At 44.0% G+C, this 27075-nt stretch overlaps 1 protein-coding gene across 6 annotated transcripts in view; it reads left to right on the top strand.

Moving 5' to 3' along the window:
• The window catches only part of PDE1C (phosphodiesterase 1C), a 1540979-nt gene that overhangs the window by 949158 nt on the left and 564746 nt on the right, over positions 1–27075 (top strand). For all 6 annotated transcript variants that reach the window (XM_073549936.1, XM_073549937.1, XM_073549933.1 and 3 more), the window contains one exon: positions 6131–6271. In XM_073549936.1, the coding sequence (XP_073406037.1) occupies positions 6131–6271 (141 nt within the window). The remainder of the gene's footprint in view (positions 1–6130; positions 6272–27075) is intronic.

Raw genomic sequence — 27075 nt, 5'->3', positions numbered from 1 at the left:
GGTCTCCTGCTGTCTATCTACTGCCGAGAAGATTACTTTGCAGCAGACCACTCCAGAGACTAAGTTTCTCTGTGCTCATACTGGGCATGCTCATGAGACGACCTCCCATTGGAGATCAGGAGTCATGTGCCCAGGTCCTGCTCCAGATCTCATTGGTCCATCTCGTTCCGCCATGCGCTAGTATAGACTATACTTGCTATGTGTGAATGGTGACAGATGTATGATTCTGGTGACTGACTTATTAAGAAACCCCTTCCCTCTGATATTACGCATGTGGATAGGGAACTAGTTCAGCAGTCAGTGCCAGTCAGTGGCAAGCCTTAGGCCATTGTGCACACCGCACCTCTGCGCTAGCATCCGACATTGCGCCTGGTTTGTAGCTGTGTCATCCTGCGGCAGTGTCCTACGCCGCGCTGCAGTTGCAGCCCTTCTTGGCACTCGCAGTAGCGACGCCGCACACACGGTAGGTCTAGACGGACGCAGCTCCTCTGTCTTAGGTCCTGCTCCTGTGACCTGATACCATGTGTGCATTTACCTGAGGCCTGTGATATTAACAGGCTCAGTGTTTTTGTATGTTTATGTTGCAGCGCCTGTGTGTGAACAGAGCCCGCTTTGCGCACTTCGGGTGAAGTCTAACCCGTGCGCATTATACCGCCATATTGCTTGTCTGTCATTAACTAGCAGCGGTGTAACATCTACTGCACGGTGGACCCCGAACGCACTTGATAATTTATTTTTATTTAGTGCGTTCCGCCATTCCTAACAGTGCTTAATCTGCTGTTAGAGAATTAAATGCCTAAAGATACAAGTAAAAAGTTACTAACTGCAGTTTTCAATTGGAGAAGCTGTATTTCAGTAAAATACACTGTTTAGCCATCTATTATAGAAAGCACAGTGCTCAATGTGAGTATTCACCAATGCGCATAGATAAATGCACATTAAATACAAATAGAAGGGAAAAGGGATACGATGATGACAAATAAGTGGAAATGTTTATAGGAGGGACGAAATATAAATACAGCAGGTGGAAAGTTAGATGAAGCCCAGATGGCTGATATCCTACTCTGCTGCTACTCTGTCCCAGTCACAAGCCTTGGAGTCCTCCTGCAGAGTGAAAATTACCCAAAACGCATCGGTTATACAGCCTTTTCCGGCACAGAGCGAAAACAGAAAGTAAATAGTTCATACAGTAGTGTGGGTTTGCCCACTCAGAGTAGTGTCCAGCTCTTAGCAAATACAAGTAAATACTTGAGGTCTACACACCTCCATATACAATTTGAATGAGACAATTGGTCTTCTTTTTATCTGACATACCATGTCCCTCGTGATAGGGATATGTGAGCAGCCAGTCCCACCCATCTCTTTGACTGCTCCTAAAACCCGGCTCTGATACGCCTATTAACTCTCTCAGCACTAGACGTGCTGGAGCCTGCTTACCCGTGATGACATCACAGAGGCTACCAACTTCAAGGACCTGGACCTGTCTGGCAGCCATCTTACATTATCTCTAACTAAAATTGTAATGCTAATAAGAATTAACTAGCTGAATTGTTAATAAGAATTATTATTGTAGTACTAATTGTATTAACTTTCATTGTATCTTAATTAAGCAACATGGAGCAGTACTGTAATATACAACCCTACATGAAGCAAACCAAGCTCATTGTGACATTCTGATGCTTTGAAATGTAAAATCTACATGACAGATGATCCACAATAATTAATATGTGAAAGAGGGGCATATAAAAGTTTTATCAATTTACAAATTAACAATTATAGAGCAGCTGGAAAATACATAACACAATTAAATTAGATTCTTACAGATTGTTGTGGTCAAATTGTTCTTGGATCTAACTGAAAAGTTGATCAATCATATAACAGTAGTCAAGATGACGTAATCAGTGCGTTGGTGTACTTCACTGAATTAAGATCGTTAAATGATAAATTATAACTTTTATAATATTTATCAGCTGTTCAATTATTCTTGTTAGAAACCACTGGATAAAACTGAAAGGATTAATGTCTATTTACATTCACCTTTAGTCTGTAGAAGCAAATTTTTGATATTGTTATATTTCTGTGACCCCTGCTAAGTTTTATATAGCTTTGAATGGGCTCTGCTAATTGATGAGTATATTTCTCCGAACTCTGCATAGTCAACAAAAATAATTCTGCCTGAGCACGCTTTCTCACCCTTCTTTCAGAGTGAAACATCAGGAAACATAAGTGAGGATATTAATTTAGGCAGAATTTTATAGATCGTGAATCAACTCTCTTAGGATGGAGTTCAAGTCAAACTTCCTGAAATTCGCACTTTCACGTAAACTTGAAATTTTGTGATTTTATTTACGGTTTGAAAAAAGCACTATTTTTCACACTGCTGAAGCATCAGAGAGCAGGCAAACCATAATTTTTCAATATATTTAAATATATATATACATTATTGGCTGCATCTTCTGAAGTTCTAAAGTCAAAACATAAACTTCCATTAAAAATAACAGATGACAATTTCCGTTAATTGATTGCATTTGCATCAACAAGAGTAACACATTTATGTAGGCACTTATAGCCAAGAGCTATGATGAACTCGCAGAAATATAGTATTAAATACACAAATAATATCAGTTCTCAAGATTTAAGAAACGTGCATTGTGCCTCGATTCTTTTGAGATTTATTCTTGGATTTGCCCTTATTAGGGGAGGCACGTTCTTTACAATCTGGTCACTTGGAGTTCATTTTAAGGACAGGACAACTAAGCTGCACAATTTTAAGTTGCAGCAGAAGACAACCTGAGGGTTCCTTTCACATCACAAATATAACTTGACAAGTCTACTGTTCTTTGAGTATACAAAGGCATATTAAAAGTTAATAAATTAACATGCCATAGTAAGTCAGTATGGGATAATTTAACAAATTAAAAATACAAACAAAATCATAATATATTCCTGTGACATGATACAACTTCACAGTAACTTGGATGCAGAACCCAAAAGTAAGATTGATTTAGGTTTTAGTTCTGATGCTACTCATTAGGAAACATTGCCTGGTAATATTTCAAAGCAAGTTAGTGTACTTCTATAACGCTGCAGCATTTCTGAGTAAAACGTACATGTTGCAATAACACAGCCAGAATCTGATTCATGTTACCTGTGGTTCTGGCAGAATTAATCACCTGCAAATGCCTTTAAAGCTCTTAGGGATTAGTTTCTAGATACATGGTATTAAATCTTGAAAATATCCAGTTTGTTTGGTGCCATCCAGCATTGACAGGCTCTTGCATGCACAAGAAAAACAACATGTGGCCCAATTACAAAAACATAGAATGATACTTGACTCAATGTTAACACCATGTACAGAAAGTGAGATCTAAAAATGAATGGGTATGCTTAAAGGAAATCTGCCAGAAAGATCAACCCTCCTGCCTAGGACAGGTCATTAAAATATATCTGTCAATAATAAACACTGCTTTGCTGTGTAAATGAGCATGTAGATCATATAAAGCTGAATAAAATGATACCTCCCCAGCAACATGCCCGCTGTCTTGCGGTCATACTTGACTCCGAGCTTTCCTTTGCCCCCAACATTCGATCCTCGGCTCGCTCTTGTCATCTGCACCTCAAAAACATTTCTAGAATTCGACCTTTTCTTACTTTTGACTCTGCAAAAACTCTTACTGTTTCTCTTATTCATTCTCGTCTTGACTATTGTAACTCTCTTCTAATCGGTCTCCCTCTTACCAAACTCTCCCCTCTCCAATCTGTCTTGAATTCTGCAGCCAGGATCATATTTATCACCAATCGTTACACCGATGCCTCTACCATGTGCCAGTCATTACACTGGCTACCCATCCACTCCAGAATTCAGTGTAAACTTATTACCCTCACCCACAAAGCCCTCCATGGCTCAGCACCACCCTACATCTCCTCCCTTGTTTCAGTATACCACCCTACTCGTGCCCTCTGTTCTGCTGATGACCTGATGTTAGCATCCTCAATAGTCAGAACCTCCCACTCCCGTCTCCAAGACTTTACACGTGCTACACCAATTCTTTGGAATGCACTTCCCAGGTCAATAAGATCATTCCCCAATCCCCACAATTTTAAGCGTGCCCTGAAAACGCATTTATTCAGACTGGCCTATCGCCTCAACACATTAACCTAATCTGTCCCTGTGTGGCACAGCCAAAAGTTTTACCATAACCAGGTTCCCCGCATCATGTTCCCACATGCTTTATGCATCCATTAGCCCTCTGTGTCTGTACTGTTACACACTTAACATTATGGCTGGTCCATACAATCAGGGCAACTGTTTCCACCCACCTTTCGTGTCTACCTCTTTCCTCATAGACTGTAAGCTTGCGAGCAGGGCCCTCATTCCTCTTGGTATTTGTTATAATCTATGTGATTATTGTTATGCTGTAATGTCTATTGTCTGTACAAATCCCCTCCGAAATGTAAAGTGCTGCAGAATATGTCGGCGCTATAGAAATAAAATGTATTATTATTATTACCTTGATATCAGTGATACAATGCTTTATTCAAGAGAAATATAAATTTTTCTCAATATGTAAATGAGCTGTTAAGATCTATGGGTCAGGCGTAGATCTACCTAAGAATCTGCTTCTGCTTCGAAAGCTTATTTTAAATAAATGGGAACATGACCAGTGTGAGACATTAAGATCGGTAGAGCAGAATGTCAGACAGGAATAGAAGCTGCATCTGTCAATCATTTATCTCAACTCATGTCACTGCTCATTTTAACTCAAGCTTTCCACTGCAGGAGAAATGTAGTATTACACAGTGTCCATTGAAATAAATGGATGGCCATGTAATACATGGTCACTTCTAGTGCACCAGAACTGGAGTCTTTTTTTCTTTTTTTTATAGAGGCACAGTTTTTCTTTTGGCAGGGCTGCAAAGTTGTGAACCCCACTTCTGTTTTATGTCCATTTACTATTTCAAATTCTTTTTTGCTTGTGACTTTTGTTTTGTATGCATGGTTTTTATAATATATTTGGAGCCTAAATGTTATTATTTAAATGAAAAAAACTTGTATATGGCACTGATGTGCTTGAGTCAGAGAGTTGGAAGTTGTTTCAATGACTCATACCGTACGTAGATAAATTAATGTATTCTTTGTATGTGGCACTGAAAGTGAAGGTCGGAATTAGCCTGCTTCTGCTATAATTTGCTTTGCTAATAAGGGTGAAGATGAATATTTGCTGCATCCAAGGTATGTATAAATGCATACATTTACATTCATTGGTTTCAGGGGAATATACGAGGGGACTCCTATATAATGAGTGGCCAATGCTAGTGATTGTGTTTAGCAATTTCTAGAGCAATACTGTGTCTGTGCTCACCAGTACAAAGACATAAATGGCGTACATCTAAAATAACATACTGTATGTATGGATTTTTGTAAGACAGGTAGGTACTTTATAATGTAAAGCACACTGTATTATAATGTATTAATCATAGTGGTGTATACATTTCTCTTCTCTTCTTTTATGCTCTTCTGCAATTCATTATGAACAAAAACAAATTAACTTTTCTTTGTATTTTCCTATGGTTGTTTATTTACCCCAAATCATATAGCTCTGCTGCCTTGAAGGGTTTGTCAGCATTAACACGTGGATGAAATCGGGCACTCCCACCACTCAGCTATTATCTGCTTTGGCAGCGGATCAGCGTGAGCAATATGCTGGTGCCTGATCAGATGGCAGCTGATTGGTGAGGGCGCTGGGTGTCGGATCCTCGGTGTCAGACCCTCACCGATACATTGATGAGCTATCCTATGAAAGGTCATCAATATGTTAGCCCTGGACAAGCCCTTTATGATCTCAACTTCTGGTTACAGAGGGTATCTTCACTGTAAGTATTTCAGCAGTCACATTAATATTGATGCAATTATTCAATGGGATGTGGTAAAGTTTTCAATCATTACATACCTGTAGCCTATATCTCATATCTACTGTATATATGTCCTTTATTGTCCTTTTTTTGCTACTTGAATTTATTGTCTCATGGATTTTCATTACTAGATTATGTGTCATTATGAAATAGTCGGGTTTCCTCTTAATTATATTATATCTAGGAAACAAAATAATCATAGTGCTTTCTATTTTAGATACCAATCTCTGCACTTGTATCTTTTGTGGAGGCACTGGAAGTTGGATATACTAAACATAAAAATCCTTATCACAACCTGATTCATGCAGCAGATGTTACACAAACTGTTCATTACTTTCTCTTTAAGTCAGGGTTAGCGGTAAGTAATGAGTTTTATATCTAATATTATATTGTTTTCTATAGAGATACATCTAAAATGTCTAATATGTTATTGTGTCCCATTCCAAACATATCTACGTTTATCTTATATGTGAAGGAGATGTTCAGGACTATGGTCTGGACACTGATCTGCATGAGCATCTGTTTCCAGAAATTATTATCTGCTCTCCTGATCTCACTGCAGAGCTGTGTGTGATTATAACTGACCCATCTGCAGGTTCCTCTCAGCTTCAGCTTCCATCTTACAGGCAAACAGGGTTGCTATATTGTGGTAATACAGCAGAGCTGTAGCTGCTAATGTGTTTGTCATGAAACAAAGTTCAGTTCTAATGTTTTAGTTACAGGGCTCACGCTGGTAACGCTGGTAACGACCCTTACAAGGGATCTCAGATATCAATGTATAATTTTACTCAGCTCCGTATGACCTGAATGCCCTAAAAGAAGACTTGGGAGGGTTGATCCTACTGACAGATACCCTCTAAGTTTAGATTTGACTAAACCAGGAGTTAAGCATCACATAGTTTTTTTTTTTAGAAAATGTATCTTACTTTCCAAGTTATAGCTCTTATTCTCTCTTAGGCTATGTGCCCACGTAGCGTTTTAAAACGCACAGTGAAAACCGGACTCCTTCCCTGAAATCGCGCGTTTTTTTCCGAGCTATTTCACCGCGATTTTACTGCGATTTTGCTGCGATTTTCTCAAGCACTTTCCAAGCAATTTGAAGCATCGCTTGGAAAGTGATTGACAGGTTGGTCACACTCGTCAAACATAGTGTTTGACAAGTGTGAGCAGCTTTTTACTATTGAGGCCACCTATGCGGCATCAATAGTAAAAGATAGAATGTTAAAAATGATAAAAAAATAAAAAATCGGGGTATATTTACCTTCCGACGTCCCACGCTGCCATCCCGGGCCTCAGCGTTCCCAGCGATGCCTTGCGAGACCTGTGATGACGTTGGTCTCGCGTTACTATAGTGATCTCGCGAGACCGCTAGAGTCACGCGAGACTACGTCATCACAGGACCTTGCCGCAAGGCATTACTGGGAACGCTGTGGCCCGGGATGGCAGCGCGGGACGTCAGAAGGTAAATATACCCCGATTTTTTATTTTTTATTCTTTTTTTTACAGGGGTATGGTACCCAGGGCCTGGAGGACAATCTCCTCTCCTCCACACCGTGGGTACCAACCGCACATGAGACGCTTAACTTCCCACATGGTGGGCATAGCCACATGCAGGAAGTAAGCGGTTCTCATGCATTCCTATGGGTGCGGAATCGCGGCAATTCTTTGCGATTCCGCACAAAAGAATGAGCATGCTGCGATTTTTTCCGTGATGCGATTCCGCCACAGAAAAAAGCGCAGCATTAGCACAGCATGTGCGGAATGCCATAGGAATGCATGGGGGGCTTTCAGTACACGATTTTTAAACGTTTTCGCACCGTTTTTGTGCTGAAAATCGCGGCAAAAAAGCTTAAAAATTGCATCGTGGGCACACAGCCTTACTGTGGGACCCATGTTTGCTGACAAATGGAAATCCGGTCAGCTGTCCCATTGTAGAAATAAAAAAAAAAAATGACAGCCTACTTTCTGTTTCTTATCAGCTAACATATTAAATATGGTTGCACTTCTTAATTTTATAAAAAAGAATCAAGACTGTAACGAATGGAAGCAGAGGCACAGCTATTGAAGTGCACATTCGTTTATTGCTATTTTTATGGAACCACGGTCCGGGGGGCTCTGAAGGGGGCGTGACTATGTGATCCGCAGACACCCGTAGTAAGACCCCTCGAACAGGGTTAGAATGGAATGTCCGAGGGACACAGGTGCTACCTGAAGGTAGACCCCAGATACGTGGGAGCTGGCCCAGTGGAACAGGTGCACAGACAGGGATAACAGGTAGCGTAGAACTTGACAGGTGGGAAGCTGCTGGACGGGACGGAGCTGGCTCTGGCAGTATTTATATCGTCGTGGGTAGCAGAGTGACGGACGGCTGAGCAGGATGGAACTTGCACAGGCAGCACTGGTATCGTCCTGGGGATGGAGTAGCAAGCCGCTGATAGTCTGAGAAGACAAACAGTATTAGCTGGGTACTGGCAGGACGCTGGAAAAGCTCGACAGATCAAAGGCACGTCAAAACACTAAATTGGAAACTAGCAACAGGAAACACATGTTGCTCTATTTCCCTCTCTATGGCAGAGGGCCAGAAATAGGACACACAAGGACACCATTGGTTAAGAGCATATTTTGAAAAATGCGCGCTGTCTCTTTAAGAGACCGGGAGCACGTGCGTGACCTCAGCATCCTACCTGAGGATCTGTTGACCAAGTGCCAGGAAGCAGGAGCAGGGGAGAGACCAGAGGCAGAGCGGTGGGGAGCAGACTGAGAGTGGAAGTTCCAACGGGGACCCCGCGGAGGTACAGGTACAGGTGTTACAAAGACATTTAATAGTATATAAACAAATGCTCCTAGCTTATTAGGTTAGTGTACATAGCACACATCCCTATGTATATTGTATACTTCCCTTTTGATGATCTCCCATGTATTCATACAGCAGTATAACAACAATTTGCTTTTCAAGTTTTAGCGATCATTTTGCACAGATTAGGAAAAAATATTATATTCAAACAAACAAATGGTCTGACAGCCACATAAACACACAAGAATATAACGGAAAATGATAAGGTTACTTACTGATAAAGACAGCCCTACTTGGTTCTTGATTCATAATAAACTCTCAGCTAATGTCAACCTTCCTGTGAGATTCTTCACTTGGTGTTTGTCTGGATGGCTTGCTTTGGACATGTTTTTGATCATATTCCAAAAGTGTTTTATATGTTATGACATTTCATGATGAGAATTAATGCATTAAAAGAGGCAAAACATTTAATTAAAAAAAAAAAGAACAGTCATCATATAAAATGTATGACAAATAAAAATCTGAGAACAGAATCATTATGTGCGGAAAGTATACCGTAAGGCTGTGTGCACACGCTGCGGATTAGGTGCGGATTCATCCTCGCGGATTTTGTAAAATCCGCAGGTGAAACCGCAGGTCAAAATACCTGCGGTTTTACCTGCGGATTGCTCTGCGGTTTTGCCCTGCGGTTTTTCATCTCCTCAATGGAGGAGATGGCAAACCGCAGCAGAATCCGCAGAAAGAATTGACATGTCAATTCTTTCTTTGGATTGAAAACCGCGGATAATCCGCGCGGAAAATTCCGCACCGTCTGCATTGCGGTTTTTGATTCCCATAGGGAATCATGGTGCTGTACACCGCAGCAAAATCCGCAGCGTGTGTACACAGCCTAACTATGTGAGGTCAGCTGATTGTGCTCCCAACTTCTCTTGCCTTCAATTTCTGGGACATGATGTAGATGTATGTCCGCCACCATTGCCACCAATTTGATCTCATGGTGTGAATGTGTCATTTCCCCAACTTCCCTGTCACAATTATCACTGTACAGAGACACATTTAATTGCATGCCATTTGTATGAGAAAGGTGATCTCTTATCAATGGCATACTTTTTATATTAGGGATGTTTAAAGATCCACACATACAGGTGCATCTCACAAAATTAGAATATCATCAAAAAGTTAATTTATTTCAGCTCTTCAATACAAAAGTGAGACTCCTATATTATATAGAGTCATTACAAACAGAGTGATCTATTTCATGTGTTTATTTCTGTTAATGTTGATGATGTGGATTTTATGGCTCATTAAACTTTCAGGTGTAAATTTTCTAACACTGTCTCCAACTATCAGAGGAGGCTTTGTATTTTTAATTGTTATCCCCTTTCCACACCAGACAATAATCACAGCAAGTTGTACATGTCAGTAAATTGCATTTTTAACTGATTTAACATTATGGACAGCAGTTTATTACGTTGTAAGCTAAAACATTCACAAATCCAGTGAATTGATTCTTCTGTCATTTAAAATGTGCTACTGCCTTGTTGAGCATCAAGGCTTTCCCCTATTCTTTTGGCTGTGGGGATTACTTGGTAATTTCACAATTCACTAATGTCAAAGTATGAGATATGCTTTTACACAGCATTAATAAAATAGGACGTTTTATCACTCCTGATTATTTCCAGGCTTTTGTAGATCCCTATGGACATAGATTGGCAGTTATTTCAAAATAATATATAAAATACTTCTCTTCTATAGCACTGATGCCCCAGATGAAATAAATTAATAATTTACTGTATGAGCAACAGCAGTGTTATCCAACACTAACCTTATATATGTAAAATAAGATGTTCAGGGCTATGGACCAGACACTGATCTGCATGATAATCTGCCTCCAGAGCTTAATATAAATATAAGGGGGACTTACCATTGTGATGTGTTATGGCTGCTCTCTGCTCTCCTCATCTCAATGCAGAGCTGTGTGTGATTATACCTGACACATGTGCATGTTCCTCTCAGCTTCAGTTTCCACCTCACAGGCAGACAGGTCTGCTATATTACGCCCCCCGAAAGAAGCTCAATTGCGAAACAGCGCTCATAAGGTGCAGGGTGGACACAGTTCCTCACCAGCTGCACTGTACCTTGGCAACATCAAATCCACACCTGGTAAAGCAATGCCCAAATAATGCCTATATGTGGGACTCTCTTTTTGCTCTATTGACTTGCCAAAACACAGGCTTCCATACTAGCATTACAATAGGATAATTTATTCACCATTTGAGTTTCCAACAGATTCACAGAGTCTCCTCAATCTTTGCACTTGCAGTATATATTTGCTTTTTCCTTGATTACCATTTTGGTGCCCATCCTGATCTTAGTCAGTCTGCCCTTATACCTTTATGGGTTTTTCATAATCATTTCAATACTGTGATTTATATTGCATGCTTGGTGTTTTCTCCTAACATCTTTGTTTCTCAGTGCAGGGTTTCACACTTGTGACTTGTTGTCCCCCTTCCTATTGTCTTTGGAGGGTTCCCCTTTTTTCTCTGTCTTTTTAACCCACCACTTTTTAATTTTGTATTTAATAAAGATAACATTTTAACTTCACCTTTTTTCTTCTTGTCACTTCTTTACTGTTATGGCATTCCATCATAGCAGTAAGTATATTACTTAGGGTTGTTATATTGTGGCAATACAGCTGAACTGTGACAGCTGCAGCTGCTAATGTGTTTGTCATGAGACAAAATTCAGTTCTGCTGTTCTGTCTTAGTTACATGTTTCACAATGGTAACACTCCTTTCATTTACAATAAACTATGGAGGCAGATTCTTACAGAAATCAGCGTCCACCCCATGTTTGTAAGTCATTTACATATAAGAAAAATGTGGATTTCTCTAGAATAAGACATTGTAATGGAGCGCCCGGGCGTGCGCGGCGGTGTGAGAGGGCGCGCGTGCTGTGCAGGGCAATGGGGTACTTGGTACCGGGCCTGTCGACTTCAACAGGGGACGTGTCACGGCGGTGGTGACGGCGACCCAGTCCATGGCCCTTGGGCATCCATTAAATATAAATGATGAAAGGGGAAGGGGAAGGGGAAAAGTTGATGGTGATATGGTAAAAATGAAGTTAAAGTTTGTTGATGAATAAATACGTGACACCGCCTGTGATATTCTGGTCTGAGGTGACAAGCGCTGTGGCGTTGTTCCCCTGAGACTGTTGATGTGGCACAGCTGAGGTGAAAATGGCTCTCCACAGGTAGAGCTATAGTCCCAGGGCAAAGATGTTAGATTAATAGTCAAAATGGCTGTGAACGTTGGGGTGCAGAGAAATGAGAGGAGGACACAGAGAGGTGCAGTTTCTTTACCTTTCACTGGTAATTGGTTGCAATCCGGAGTACCACATACAGGTGATGGAATGAGTTCGGCTCGCCTGGAGGCATTCACGGGATCCACCTTGCCAGGTGGAGGTTAGGACCTTCCTTCTGCGCTTTGTGTGTGGGTCTCCGCTGTTTATAACTAAGCTGCGACCCTCAATTGCGTGATGATTTCACTAACCTGTATGGCTGTCAGCATGAGCCTATACCGTCAGCCCTGGGCTCCTTATCTGCTGCCGTGCCCTCAGGTGTTCAATGTCGCACAGGAATTTACAATCCCCTGTACTTTCAGATTCAGCGGTCAGGACATACAGCTCCTGACCACCAAGGACTCTGATGCCCCTTTTCTCTCTATTAGTGCTTCACTCTGGGGTCTGCTATACGCAATTTTTAGCTTCCCCAGAGCCTTTCCGTATCTGCTCATGTCCTTTCCCTCTTCACAGATCAGCTCCCCCTCACCAGCTCCTCACAGATCAGCTCCCCATTTTGAACTGACTGGATCTTCCACAAAGATCTTTTTACCTCACGTTTAACTGTCTTGTCATTTTCCTCTCAGCTCACAGCTCCTTTCGTTTCCATGAAAACCCCCTCAACTCACTTCTAGCTGACTCACCAACCCCCTCTGCTGGCCAGAATTTATAAGGTGTCACATGCCCCGTCCTGTGTGACACGGCCAGCAGGCCGGTAACTAATACAACAGGACACGGCACGTGTAATTGTACAGTATGACACGGCCCGCAGGCCGGTAACTAATACAACAAGACACAGGGGATAGGGAAATATTTACAATGGTGGGCCCTGTGATAGGGAATGGGGGACATGGAGACCTCCTGCACTCCGCTGAGTCAGTGTCCCTAACACTCCTAATGTTCCTTATACAGGCTCCTCACCTGTCGCCGATCAGGATACCTGTCACCCTAGCACACCCTACACCTATTCCTTACTAAGGAGCTGGGTGGTGCAGGCACTGGCCCCACCGCTGTACTAACACCAACATGAGGAAAAGTGACAAACAGGGAAACACTTAGATTTGCTCTGATGCACTTGCTTCAGGCAACAGAGTCCAACACCTGAGTGCATCTTCCTCCTACCGTGTCCAATACCTAGGTACAGCTTTACAGCAACAGCGTCCAGCACCCGAGTGCCACCTTGGAGCAACAGAGTCCAGCACCTGAGTGCAGCTGTCTAGCAACAGTGTCTGCCACTCCACCATGCTTTACACGAACTCCTCGCTGACACCATAGCTGCCACTCCAGGACTATGACTGAGCTACCCTTGACTCTCCTCAGCTCCTTCCTTCACCCAGGATGGTTGGAAAAGCCCAACAATATCACCCACCTGAGTGAGCACAACTGACACACCTTTATTGAGTAAACACACCTGTTAGTGATTCCCGTGCAATTACACTAAACACCACGGGGGGCATGGGGGTCCCCTTCTGTCTCCAAGCATGACTTCACCTCTTAGAGGGAGGCAATGTCACTATGACAACCGGACTCTGGGGTGTCACAGTATTTCACATATCAATGTATCATTTTATTGAGCTTCCTATGACTTATATGCCCATATAGATGGCTTGGGAGGGTTGATACTACTGGCAGATTCCCTTTAAGTTCAGTTTTGATTAAACCAGGAGTTAAGTATTAGATACACTTTTTTAGAAAATGTATCTTACTTCCCAAGTTATAGCTCTTATTCTCTTTTGCTGAGGGACCCGTGTTTTCTGAGAAAAGGAAGTGCAGCCGTATTAGTTGTCCCATTGCAGAACTCAAATAAAAAGTGACAGCCTACCTTCTGTTTCTGATAAGCTAATAAATTTAATATGATTTCACTTATTAATTTTATAAAAAAACCCATTTAGTAATATATAATCAAATGTGCCTAACTTATTAGGTTAGTGTACATAGCACACATCTCTATGTATGTATAAGGTATAAGTATATGGTCAACTAAATCATATTTGCAGACAATGCAAAGCTAGGAGGGTTAGGTAACATTAGACAAGACAGAGAAAGGATTCAGAAGGATCTAGATAATCTTCAACAATGGGTAGTGACTAATAGAATGGTATTTAACAGGGAGAAATGCAAGATTCTACATCTGGGCAAGAAAAATGAAAATTACATCTATAAAATGGGAGGAACAGAAGTAAGCAAGAGCACATATGAAAAAGACTTGGGTATACTTATAGATCACAGACTTCACATTAGTCAATAGTGTGATGCAGCAGCAAAAAACCCACAGTTCTTGGATGTATTAAAAGAAGAATAGAGTCTAGATCTCCTGAAGTAATTATCCCCCTCTACTCCTCCTTGGTCAGGCCTCACCTGAGATACTGGGCAAAGTTCTGGGCACCACATTGAAAAACTGGAGCAAGTTCCTCAGTGCAAGGCATATGAAAGCCCAAATAGAGTTTTCTAAAAAAAACACATGAAGTTTTCCCAGACTATGAAAAATAAGATTCTCTGGTCTGATGAGATGAAGGTAAACCTTTTTGGTGATAATTCTAAGCAGTATGTGTGGAGGAAACCAAGCACTGCTCATCACCTGCCCAATACAATCCCAACAGTGAAACATGGTGGTGGCAGCATTATGCTATGGGAGTGTTTTTCATCTGCAGGGACAGGACGACTGGTTGCCATTGAAGAAAACATGAATGCAGCTAAGTACAGAGATATCCTGGATGAAAACCTCTTCCAGAGTGCTCTGGACCTCAGACTTGGACGAAGGTTCACCTTCCAACAAGACAATGACTCTAAGCACACAGCTAAAATAACAAAGGAGTGGCTCCAGAACAACTCTATGACCATTCCGGACTGGCCCAGCCAGAGCCCTGACTTAAACCCAATTGAGCATCTCTGGAGACACCTGAAAATGGCTGTCCACCAATGTTCACCATCCAACCTGACGGAACTTGAGAGGATCTGCAAGGTAGAATGGCAGAGGATCCCCAAATCCAGGTGTGAAAAACTTGTGGCATTATTCCCAAGAAGACTCATGGCTGTACTAGCTCAAATGGGTGCTTCTACTCAATACTGAGCAAAGGGTCTGAATACTTATGACTAGAGTTGAGCGAAACGGGTCGAAAAAATTCAAAAGTCGCCGACTTTTGGCAAAGTCGGGTTTCATGAAACGAAACCCGACCCTAGGATGAGGTCGGCCACGAGGTCGGCGACTTACGCGCCAAAGTCGCGTTTCAAAAGTTTGTTTTGCGCTCTTTTTCAGCCAATCAGGATCCACAGACACTGTGGGCAACGTGATGACATAGGGAGGGGTCACCACCATCTTTCAGAAGGGCATGCAAGTGATTGGCTTGCTTTGGTGGGCGTCACAGGGGTTATAAAAGGGCATGCACGCCGACCGCCATCTTACTTCTGCTGATCTTAGCATAGGGAGAGGTTGCTGATTCTGTAGGGAGAGCGTTAGGCAGGGAAGAAGACACCAAAAACTGCTTCTGCTGCTAGCGATTTTGCCTGTACAACACACCAGTCACTGTGCAGTGCAAGGGGAGGCTATATAGTGGTGTATCAGTGGTGTTGGTTGTTGGGCTGCCTTCTAAGGCTTCCTGACATTCCTGCATTGCTGTTTACCCACTGCTCCGCAAACTGCTTTTTTAAAAGCAATCACAATTTTTTTTTTTTGTCCTGCTGAGAAGAAGAAAAAAAAACTGCTTCTGCTGCTAGCGATTTTGCCTGTACAACACACCAGTCACTGTGCAGTGCAAGGGGAGGCTATATAGTGGTGTATCAGTGGTGTTGGTTGTTGGGCTGCCTTCAAAGGCTTCCTGACATTCCTGCATTGCTGTTTACCCACTGCTCCGCAAACTGCTTTTTTAAAAGCAATCACAATTTTTTTTTTTTTTCCTGCTGAGGTACTGAGCGTGCATTTTTTCACACCATACAGCGGTGTACGCTCCTCACACAGTACCGTGTAACGGCTGTTATCACAGCCACAGTGAAGCTATCAGTGAGTCACTCTGTGAGAATAAGTCGAGGACATGTTCCGTTCTTACAGACCTGCACTCTAGGGAGATTCCAATTCTGCCCAATTCTACATACACCTTGTAGTTTGTGATACACTAGCCAATTTCTGCCTGTGACAGAGCGCTCAGATACTCAGTGGGCCTCACACAATCCATAAGTGTCCAGTGTCCACAAGTGTGTGCAGAAATTAAAAATCTCCCTTATCCTCTAGTCACTTTGGTCACAGCTCTGCCATCGAGCCTGTGACAGAGCGCTCAGATACTCAGTGGGCCTCACACAATCCATAAGTGTCCAGTGTCCACAAGTGTGTGCAGAAATTAAAAATCTCCCTTATCCTCTAGTCACTTTGGTCACAGCTCTGCCATCGAGCCTGTGACAGAGCGCTCAGATACTCAGTGGGCCTCACACAATCCATAAGTGTCCAGTGTCCACAAGTGTGTGCAGAAATTAAAAATCTCCCTTATCCTCTAGTCACTTTGGTCACAGCTCTGCCATCGAGCCTGTGACAGAGCGCTCAGATACTCAGTGGGCCTCACACAATCCATAAGTGTCCAGTGTCCACAAGTGTGTGCAGAAATTAAAAATCTCCCTTATCCTCTAGTCACTTTGGTCACAGCTCTGCCATCGAGCCTGTGACAGAGCGCTCAGATACTCAGTGGGCCTCACACAATCCATAAGTGTCCAGTGTCCACAAGTGTGTGCAGAAATTAAAAATCTCCCTTATCCTCTAGTCACTTTGGTCACAGCTCTGCCATCGAGCCTGTGACAGAGCGCTCAGATACTCAGTGGGCCTCACACAATCCATAAGTGTCCAGTGTCCACAAGTGTGTGCAGAAATTAAAAATCTCCCTTATCCTCTAGTCACTTTGGTCACAGCTCTGCCATCGAGCCTGTGACAGAGCGCTCAGATACTCAGTGGGCCTCACACAATCCAAAAGTGTCCAGTGTTCACAAGTGTCTGCAGAAATTCAAAATCTCCCCTGTCCTATAGACACCTTGTACCTTGTTTTACATTACTATATAGTTTGTTGGATTTTGTCTACATTTCTAACAAAAATGAGGAAGGCTGGTGGAAGAGGCCGTGGAATTGGGCGGGGGTTGGCAGCTGGTAATGATGGTGTTGGTGGTGGATCTGATGGTAGTGGCAAGAGCAAAATAGGACCGAATGCAGGAGGTGTTGAGCCTGCATCATCGTCTGGCTACATAAGGCCTCGAACGCTTAGTTTTCTAGGAGTTGGCAAACCGCTTTTAAAGCCAGAGCATCAGGAAAAAGTTTTGTCTTACATTGCTGACTCAGCCTCCAGCTCTATCGCCTCCTCTTCTTCAGTTGTAAAAAGTAAAAGCACTGAGTCGTCATTGGAGGCTCATGTTCATGAACCACACCTTTCCTTGTGTCCTTCACCCCAACCAAGATTGAAGGATGACGCAGGCCATACTACTGATTACTCCATGGAGCTGTTTTCACATACCATGCCTGGATTATCAAGTGAAATGGTGAATTACACAGGCCAAGATGAATCTGACATGGAGTGCACTGATGCACAGCCGCTGATGGATGATTCTGCTGGTACATTCACTCAGAGCACTACATTGTCCTCGCAGTGTACAGAGCCAGATTCTGACCCTGATGAGACTCAGGTGCCCCTTCCCGCACACTATACCACCATACACGGTGACACAGAGGAAGGTGCACATGACATAGAAGAGGAGGTGATGGATGACCCAGTTGTTGACCCAGATTGGCATCCATTGGGGGAAGAGGGTGCTGCTTCCAATAGCTCAGATGAGGAGCATCCACAGCAGACATCGACATCGCAACAGCTGTTATCTGGCAGGCCCGGAGCACTCCAAAGACAGGTTCCAAACATCAAAAGAGTTGCTGGACAGCTTGTCCAGAGGGTCAAAAGATCACAGCGTGCTAGGCCGCAAAATGTCTGCCAAAGTAGGAAGAGTACAGTGTGGCACTTTTTTGAACAAAATCCTCATGATCAGGCCAAGGTTATCTGTAAGAAGTGCGCAAAGACCTTTAGCCGAGGGAAAAATCTGAAAAATTTGAATACCAGTTGCATGCTTAGACATTTAACCAGCATGCACTTGCAAGCGTGGACACAACACCAAACCTCAAGTGCCACATGTGCAACTGATCACAACGAAGGTAGTCAGCAACGCTACATTGTTTCCCCCACTGTAAGCCCACCGGTTAGCACAGCAGCAAATGTTGAGGTGTCGGTGCAATGCCACAGCAGTCAGGGAATCCCACTGTTATATCAACGAAAGACTGATTCTAGGCCATCAGAAAGAACAACAACTCCATCACCATCATCAACCCTCTCTCAGTCCGCCCTGTCCACCGCTACTTCCACCATATGCAGCTCTCAAGTCCAGCTCACCCTCCCAGACACTATGAGTAGGTCAAGAAAGTACTCAGTCTCTCATCTGCGTACACTGGGTTTGAACGCCCACATTGCCAAACTAATCTCGTTTGAGATGATGCCCTTTCGGTTGGTGGAAAGCGCAGCTTTCCGTGAACTCATGGCCTATGCAGTACCACGCTATGACCTACCCAGTCGCCACTTCTTCTCTCGCAAAGCCATCCCAGCCCTCCACCATCATGTGAAAGACCGCATTGTCCATGCACTCAAGCAGTCAGTGAGCGGAAAGGTGCACCTCACAACTGATGCATGGTCCAGTCGGCATGGCCAGGGCCGTTACGTGTCCATCACTGCGCACTGGGTTAATGTGGTGGATTCAGGGTCCACAGGGGACAGCGGTGGTGGGACAGTGCTGCCTAGCCCACGGTATAGGAAACAGTTGGCTGTAGGCGTTCGACCCTCCTCCTCCTCCTCCAGAAGCGAAAGCTCGTCCACAGAGCGCAGTCGTACGAGCACTCCATCTGTAGCTGCCACTGTTGCACACGATGTGTCCCCCTATCAAGCAGCTAGTGGAAAGCGTCAGCAGGCTGTGTTGCAGATGATGTGTTTGGGCGACAGACACACCGCCGAGGTACTGGCCGAGTACTTTAAGCGACAAACTGAGTCATGGCTGGGCAGTGTACATCTTGAGGCAGGCAAGGTAGTTAGTGATAACGGCCGTAATTTTGTGGCAGCCATAGCCCTTTCAAAACTCAGCCACATACCTTGCTTGGCTCACACCTTGAACCTGGTGGTGCAGTGCTTCCTCAAAAATTATCCGGAGTTAACAGCCCTGCTCCAGAAGGTGCGAAGACTGTGCGCGCACATCCGCCGGTCGCCTGTACACTCCGTTCGTATGCAGAAGCTGCAGCGATTGCTCCACCTTCCCAACCACCGCCTCATTATCGACATTGCAACAAGGTGGAACTCCACCCTGCACATGGTGGAGCGGCTGTGCGAGCAGAGGCAGGCCATAATGCATTTGTGGGAGGATACACGGCCAGGCACTTTGAGAGCAGACATGGAGTTGACAGGTGTGCAGTGGTCGAAGCTGAAAGACCTCTGTAAAGTCCTTCAGTGTTTTGAGGAATGCACACGGCTGGTAAGCGCAGACGATGCCATCCTAAGCATGAGCATCCCACTTATGCGTCTGCTCATGCAAACTTTGACGCACCTTAAGGAGCAGGCGTCTGCAGCCAATGTTGATGAGGAGGAAGAGGAGGAGGGAATCCTTGATGACATTCAGCCATTGTCTGCTCAGGGACCTCTCCTGGACGAGGTGGAGGAAGAAGAGGAGGAGGAGGATGATGATGGGGATGATTACTTAGGGGAGGAGGATGCATCTCGTGGGGCAAGTGAAAATGTTGGCGTGGCAAAGTCTGGTACAGGGTTTGTGCGTGACTGGAGGGATGTGGATTTGCCAGAAAGTGCTCCTCCAACCAGCACTCGCAGTGCATCATTGACACCGGGAACATTGGCCCACATGTCAGATTATGCCTTGCGGATCCTAAAAAGGGACCCCCGCATTGCCAAAATGATGAACGATGACGACTACTGGTTGGCCAGCATCCTGGATCCACGCTATAAAGGCAAATTACAAAACATCATGCCACAGGAGAACCTTGACCTAGTATTGGCTAATAAACAAGCAACTCTGGTAAATCGGTTGCTTGAGGCATTCCCAGCACACAGCAGCGGTGATGGTTCTCACACGAGCCGTACGGGCCGGGGGCAGCTTGGCAGAGGTGTTCGTGGTGCACACAGCAGAAGTGGCGTTGGATACAGGGGTTTCATGACAATGTTGTGGACTGATTTTTCAAATACCGCTCACACAACTGGTAATACTGCATCGATGGAAAGTGACAGGAGACAGCAGTTGTCAACTATGGTTACAAACTACTTTTCCTCCCATATCGATGTTCTCCCACACAGGTCATTCCCCTTTGACTATTGGGCCGCTAAACTGGACACCTGGCCTGAATTGGCCCAATATGCCTTACAGGAGCTCGCTTGCCCAGCTGCAAGTGTGCTATCGGAAAGAGTCTTCAGTGCAGCTGGATCAATCCTGACAGAAAAAAGGACCCGTCTGTCAACCCAAAATGTGGATGATCTAACCTTCATTAAAATGAACCATACATGGGTTTCCAAGGATTTTGTCCCACCTTCCCCTGATGACACATAGGGTGACAGAAAAATGGCTTGCTTTGGTCCACCTCTTCCTGGGACTTCACCTATTTCGCCTTTTGCATCAGCTGAATGTCCAACATCAACATATGCCACTTTCTAAAACTCCCTAACTGTGCTGCCTCCCCCCCATGGCCGGGGTCACCACCTAGCGCACGACACCGTGCGAGTGCCGTTGCCCTGGACAGGTGGGTAGGCCGACTCTTGGGCGCGGGCACTGGCACAGGGTCCCTCATAGTGCAATCAAGTGTCTCTGACGGTGGTGGTGCACACCCGCCGTCAGACACACCGCTGTACTATGAGGGGCCCAGTGCCAGTACTGACGCCCACGAGTGGGCCCCCCTTGCTTGGGCAGGGCCCCAGCATTTGCAATCTTTACCTCTCCCTGCTCTTCCGCTGTGAAATCTGGGCCGTCAAATCCATACTGTGCCTGACACCGTCTGAGCCTGCCTCCTGATGTATAGACATATATTTTGAATGTGTACGCTATCCATACATGTTATCTTGGGATACGGCACCCTTTCTAACCTTTGTGCAATCACGTGCAATCCATACTGGGCCTAACACCGTCTGAGCCTGCCTCCTGATGTATAGACATATATTTTGAATGTGTACGCTATCCATACATGTTATCCGGGGATACGGTACCCTTTCTAACCTTTGTGCAATCCATACTGGGCCTAACACCGTCTGAGCCTGCCTCCTGATGTATAGATATATATTTTGAATGTGTACGCTATCCATACATGTTATCTGGGGATACGGTACCCTTTCTAACCTTTGTGCAATCACGTGCAATCCATACTGGGCCTAACACCATCTGAGCCTGCCTCCTTATGTATAGACATATATTTTGAATGTGTACGCTATCCATACATGTTATCCGGGGATACGGTACCCTTTCTAACCTTTGTGCAATCACGTGCAATCCATACTGGGCCTAACACCATCTGAGCCTGCCTTCTGATGTATAGACATATATTTTGAATGTGTACGCTATCCATACATGTTATCTGGGGATACGGTACCCTTTCTAACCTTTGTGCAATCACGTGCAATCCATACTGGGCCTAACACCGTCTGAGCCTGCCTCCTGATGTATAGACATATATTTTGAATGTGTACGCTATCCATACATGTTATCCGTTATACGGTACCCTTTCTAACCTTTGTGCAATCACGTGCAATCCATACTGGGCCTAACACCGTCTGAGCCTGCCTCCTGATTTATAGACATATATTTTGAATGTGTACGCTATCCATACATGTTATCCGGGGATGCGGTACCCTTTCTAACCTTTGTGCAATCACGTGCAATCCATACTGGGCCTAACACCGTCTGAGCCTGCCTCCTGATGTATAGACATATATTTTGAATGTGTACGCTATCCATACATGTTATCTGGGAATACGGTACTCTTTCTAACCTTTGTGCAATCACGTGCAATCCATACTGGGCCTAACACCGTCTGAGCCTGCCTCCTGATGTATAGACATATATTTTGAATGTGTACGCTATCCATACATGTTATCCGGGGATACGGTACCCTTTCTAACCTTTGTGCAATCATATGCAATCCATACTGGGCCTAACACCGTCTGAGCCTGCCTCCTGATGTATAGACATATATTTTGAATGTGTACGCTATCCATACATGTTATCCGGGGATACGGTACCCTTTCTAACCTTTGTGCAATCACGTGCAATCCATACTGGGCCTAACACCGTCTGAGCCTGCCTCCTGATGTATAGACATATATTTTGAATGTGTACGCTATCCATACATGTTATCTGGGGATACGGTACCCTTTCTAACCTTTGTGCAATCACGTGCAATCCATACTGGGCCTACCACCGTCTGAGCCTGCCTCCTGATGTATAGACATATATTTTGAATGTGTACGCTATCCATACATGTTATCTGGGGATACGGTACCCTTTCTAACCTTTGTGCAATCACGTGCAATCCATACTGGGCCTAACACCATCTGAGCCTGCCTCCTGATGTATAGACATATATTTTGAATGTGTACGCTATCCATACATGTTATCTGGGGATACGGTACCCTTCTAACCTTTGTGCAATCACGTGCAATCCATACTGGGCCTAACACCGTCTGAGCCTGCCTCCTGATGTATAGACATATATTTTGAATGTGTACGCTATCCATACATGTTATCTGGGGATACGGTACCCTTTCTAACCTTTGTGCAATCACGTGCAATCCATACTGGGCCTAACACCATCTGAGCCTGCCTCCTGATGTATAGACATATATTTTGAATGTGTACGCTATCCATACATGTTATCTGGGGATACGGTACCCTTTCTAACCTTTGTGCAATCACGTGCAATCCATACTGGGCCTAACACCGTCTGAGCCTGCCTCCTGATGTATAGACATATATTTTGAATGTGTACGCTATCCATACATGTTATCTGGGGATACGGTACCCTTTCTAACCTTTGTGCAATCACGTGCAATCCATACTGGGCCTAACACCGTCTGAGCCTGCCTCCTGATGTATAGACATATATTTTGAATGTGTACGCTATCCATACATGTTATCTGGGGATACGGTACCCTTTCTAACCTTTGTGCAATCACGTGCAATCCATACTGGGCCTAACACCGTCTGAGCCTGCCTCCTGATGTATAGACATATATTTTGAATGTGTACGCTATCCATACATGTTATCTGGGGATACGGTACCCTTTCTAACCTTTGTGCAATCACGTGCAATCCATACTGGGCCTAACACCGTCTGAGCCTGCCTCCTGATGTATAGACATATATTTTGAATGTGTACGCTATCCATACATGTTATCTGGGGATACGGTACCCTTTCTCACCTTTGTGCAATCACGTGTAATCCATACTGGGCATGAGAACGGCTGGCGAGCTGTTAAGCAAGCTACAGCACCTGTGGTTTGCACACGTAAGTTTTTAATTTTTTCAGGAATGACGGTTAGGCCTAATTCCGGAACTGCGGTTGACCTGCACTTACTGGGAAATCATCGTTCGCGGGTAATAATTGTAATCAGTGATCCCCATCACTAACGTTGTTCAGCGGGTTATCTGCACCTGTAAGCAAAAAAACGCTGGCCTTTTCAGTGTAGCGCACATGCAGCCACGGACATGTAAGGGCATGACACACCAGTTATTGGCCAATCTCATGTGCCAGAGCCTCACGTGTCCCTCTAGTAAGCCGGACTCGGACCGCGGGGCATGACGGAGTCTCGTTCGTTAACGGAATTAAGCTTGCAATGTATGCATCTGTTCTGTAGCTGGCATGGTTGAGGTTTCCCAGGTGGAGTCGAATTTAACCGTAGGCTCCACTCCTGGTTGTGCCCTTCTGGACATTCCTTTAAGGTTCAGCTTTGCAACCATACTGCCCACGTAAAACAAACACTTTGCCTTCATGAACGCTGTTTGGAGGGTCATGACTCGTGGGAATAACGCCGCCCAATCAGTTAACCTGCTAGAGAGATCCTTCGTTGCTCCCAAGCATGACATCACACTCCCTAGGAGGAAGGTAATGCCACTGTGGCGACCGTACTCCTGGGGGCGACACAAGTGCACTGATGCCCAGCCACTGCTCGATGAATCTGCTGGTACATTGACCCAGACCACTACATTCCCCTCGCACGCTACACGGCCTGAATCTGACCTTGATGAAACTCAGGTTACCCTTCCCATATACAGTTCCATCTTACACGGTGACAAAGAGGAAGCTGCAGATGAAAGTGCAGGTTCGGCCCACCCGCCATCAGACACACCACCGTACTATCAGGGGCCCTGTGCCAGTGCCGTCGCCAACGAGTGGGCCCCCCCTGCTTGCTCAGGATCACATCACTTGCAAGGTTGAAATACTGTGCAGTGAGATGGAAGATGGGGACGACGAGGAGTCCAGACTAGTACAGGGATTCCCTAGCGAGGAGACTTATTTCATTGTTTTCAATGTTGGGACAGCAATTTTTGGGGAGCACTATACTCTGGAGAATGATAGATGGGGCCCACCATACACTGGAACATTCCAAAGGTGGACATCAGACACTGGAGCAGCATTTACAGGGCCCATTATACACTAGAGCATTAGAAATGGGGCCCATTATGTTTGGAGCATTATTAGGGCCCATAAGACAGTGGAGCTTCATCCATGGGGACCAACATATACTGTAGCATTATGTGGAGCTCATCATATACTGTTTCAAACATTATATGGGACTAATGATTCTGTATGGAGAAATAGATGGGCCTCGTCATGAGATGTAAAAAGTGAAGTATTTTTCTTTGTACTATACCGCTATTTCTCTGCCGTATCGGAGCATGAGGAGCTGTGGTATGTGTTAAAGGGGCGCTCTTTCGCCCAGGGCACATGAAAACCTGGAGCCAGCTCTCCCCCCCCACAACTTTAGCCAAATAACCCCCATTTTTCAGTGCGTAACTTGTATTATGAAGTTAATTAAGGTTGACAAGCTTAAGTAAGAAGAATTGATGCTTTTGGCATTCAAATGGGCACTGTAGGTGTGTTTCCTGTCCTCCTCTCACTGCCGACTTTTATTCCCCATTGACTTACATTGGGTTTCGTGTTTCGGGACGACCCCGACTTTTCCCTATAATCGGACGATCTTGCTCGACCCGACTTTTGGAAAAGTCGGGTTTCACGAAACGAAACTTGACCCTAAAAACCAAAAGTCGCTCAACTCTACTTATGACCATGTGATATTTCAGTTTTTCTTTTTTAATAAATTTGCAAAAAATGTCTACATTTCTGTTTTTTCAGTCAAGATAGGGCGCAGAGTGTACATTAATGAGAAAAAAATGAACTTTGTTGAATTTACCAAATGACTGCAATGAAACAAAGAGTAAAAAGTTTAAAGGGGTCTGAGTACTTTCCATACCCACTGTAGAATATCATCAAAAAGTTACTTTATTTCAATTATTCAATACAAAAAGTGAAACTCATATATTATGTAGAGTCGTTACAAACAGAGTGATCTATTTCAAGTGTTTATTTCTGTTAATGTTGATGATTATGGCTTACAGCCAACAAAGCCCCAAAAGTCATTATATCAGTAAATTAGAACACTTAATAACACCTACTTGAAATATCATTTTAAAATCCAAAATGTTGGCCTACTGAAATGTATGTTCAGTAAATGCACGCAATACTTGGTCAGGGCTCCTTTTGCATCAATTACTGCATCAATGCGGTGTTACATGGAGGTGATCAGCCTGTGGCATTACTGGGGTGTTATGGAAGCCCAGATTGCTTTGATAGCAGCCTTCAGCTCCTCTGCGTTGTTTGGTCTGGTGTCTCTCATCTTCCTCTTGACTATACCCCATAGATTATCTATAGGATTAAGATCAGGAGAGTTTGTTGGCCAAGCCACCACAGTGATACTGTTGTTTTTAAACCAGGTATTGGTACTTTTGGCAGTGTGTCTACCTTCTGAGTCAGAGCTTCTTATGGTTTGCTCCGCTTGGCTTAGCATCTGTTTCGTTCATGTGTGCGGTTAGCACAGTTCAGTTACAGAACAAGCTCAAACTATGCGCTATACTTCTCTGTGAAGTCAACAGGGTTTTGTACTTAGCATCATTTGATTTATTTCTCTTGACTTAGCATCTATCTTGTTCATGTGTTCACTTAGCACAGTTCAGTTACAGAGCAAGCTCAACCCTTTTGCACTACATCTCTACTGTGTGGAATTAATGCAGTCTGATTAAGGTGAATGCTTGATGCTTCGTTCCGTCATTGTTCACACTAGCAGCAGTTATACATCTATGCACGGTGGACCTCGGGTTGCTCATTGCACTTTATTTTTTATTTTTATTTAGCGCAATCCGCCAACCCTAACAGTATCTTTATGTGAGGTCAGCTGTCTGTGCTCCAGGCTTCTCTTGCCTTCAATTTCTGGGACATGATGTAGATGTCTGACCACCACCATTTCCACCAATCTGATCTCAGGGTATGAATCATGGTGTCATGCCCCAAACTTCTCTATAATAACTAGCCCCTCTTGTACAGAGACAAATTTAATTACATGCCAATTGTATGTGAAAGGTGATCTATTATAACTGGCATATTTTTTTCTTAATTAGGGATGACTATCCTTTTTTTCTTGGCTAATTAAGTCATTGCCAAACTAGGCTCTTTCATAGAGGAAACTATAGCCCTTAAGTCTTGAGTATTATCGAAGTTGGGAAAGATTGCTGCTAGACGAACAATTGGCCTAATAACCATCAATTGTTTATGGGGGCCCTAAGACTCACCAAGGCCATCAGTCTAATTTATAGCATCTAGGGCTTCTGTATTTTGAAGTCTGTTTTATTTTTTGTGTATTTTAGATTTTTAAAATGTGAATTTTATGGCTCATTAAACTTTCAGGTGTAAATTTTCTAACACTGTCTCC

Source organism: Dendrobates tinctorius, unplaced genomic scaffold, assembly GCF_039654945.1.
Source record: "Dendrobates tinctorius isolate UK_male_01 unplaced genomic scaffold, ASM3965494v1 ptg000162l, whole genome shotgun sequence".
Lineage (NCBI taxonomy): Eukaryota > Metazoa > Chordata > Amphibia > Anura > Dendrobatidae > Dendrobates > Dendrobates tinctorius.
The sequence above is the reverse complement of the archived record's forward strand: the minus strand, read 5'-3'. Positions and strand labels throughout refer to the sequence as shown.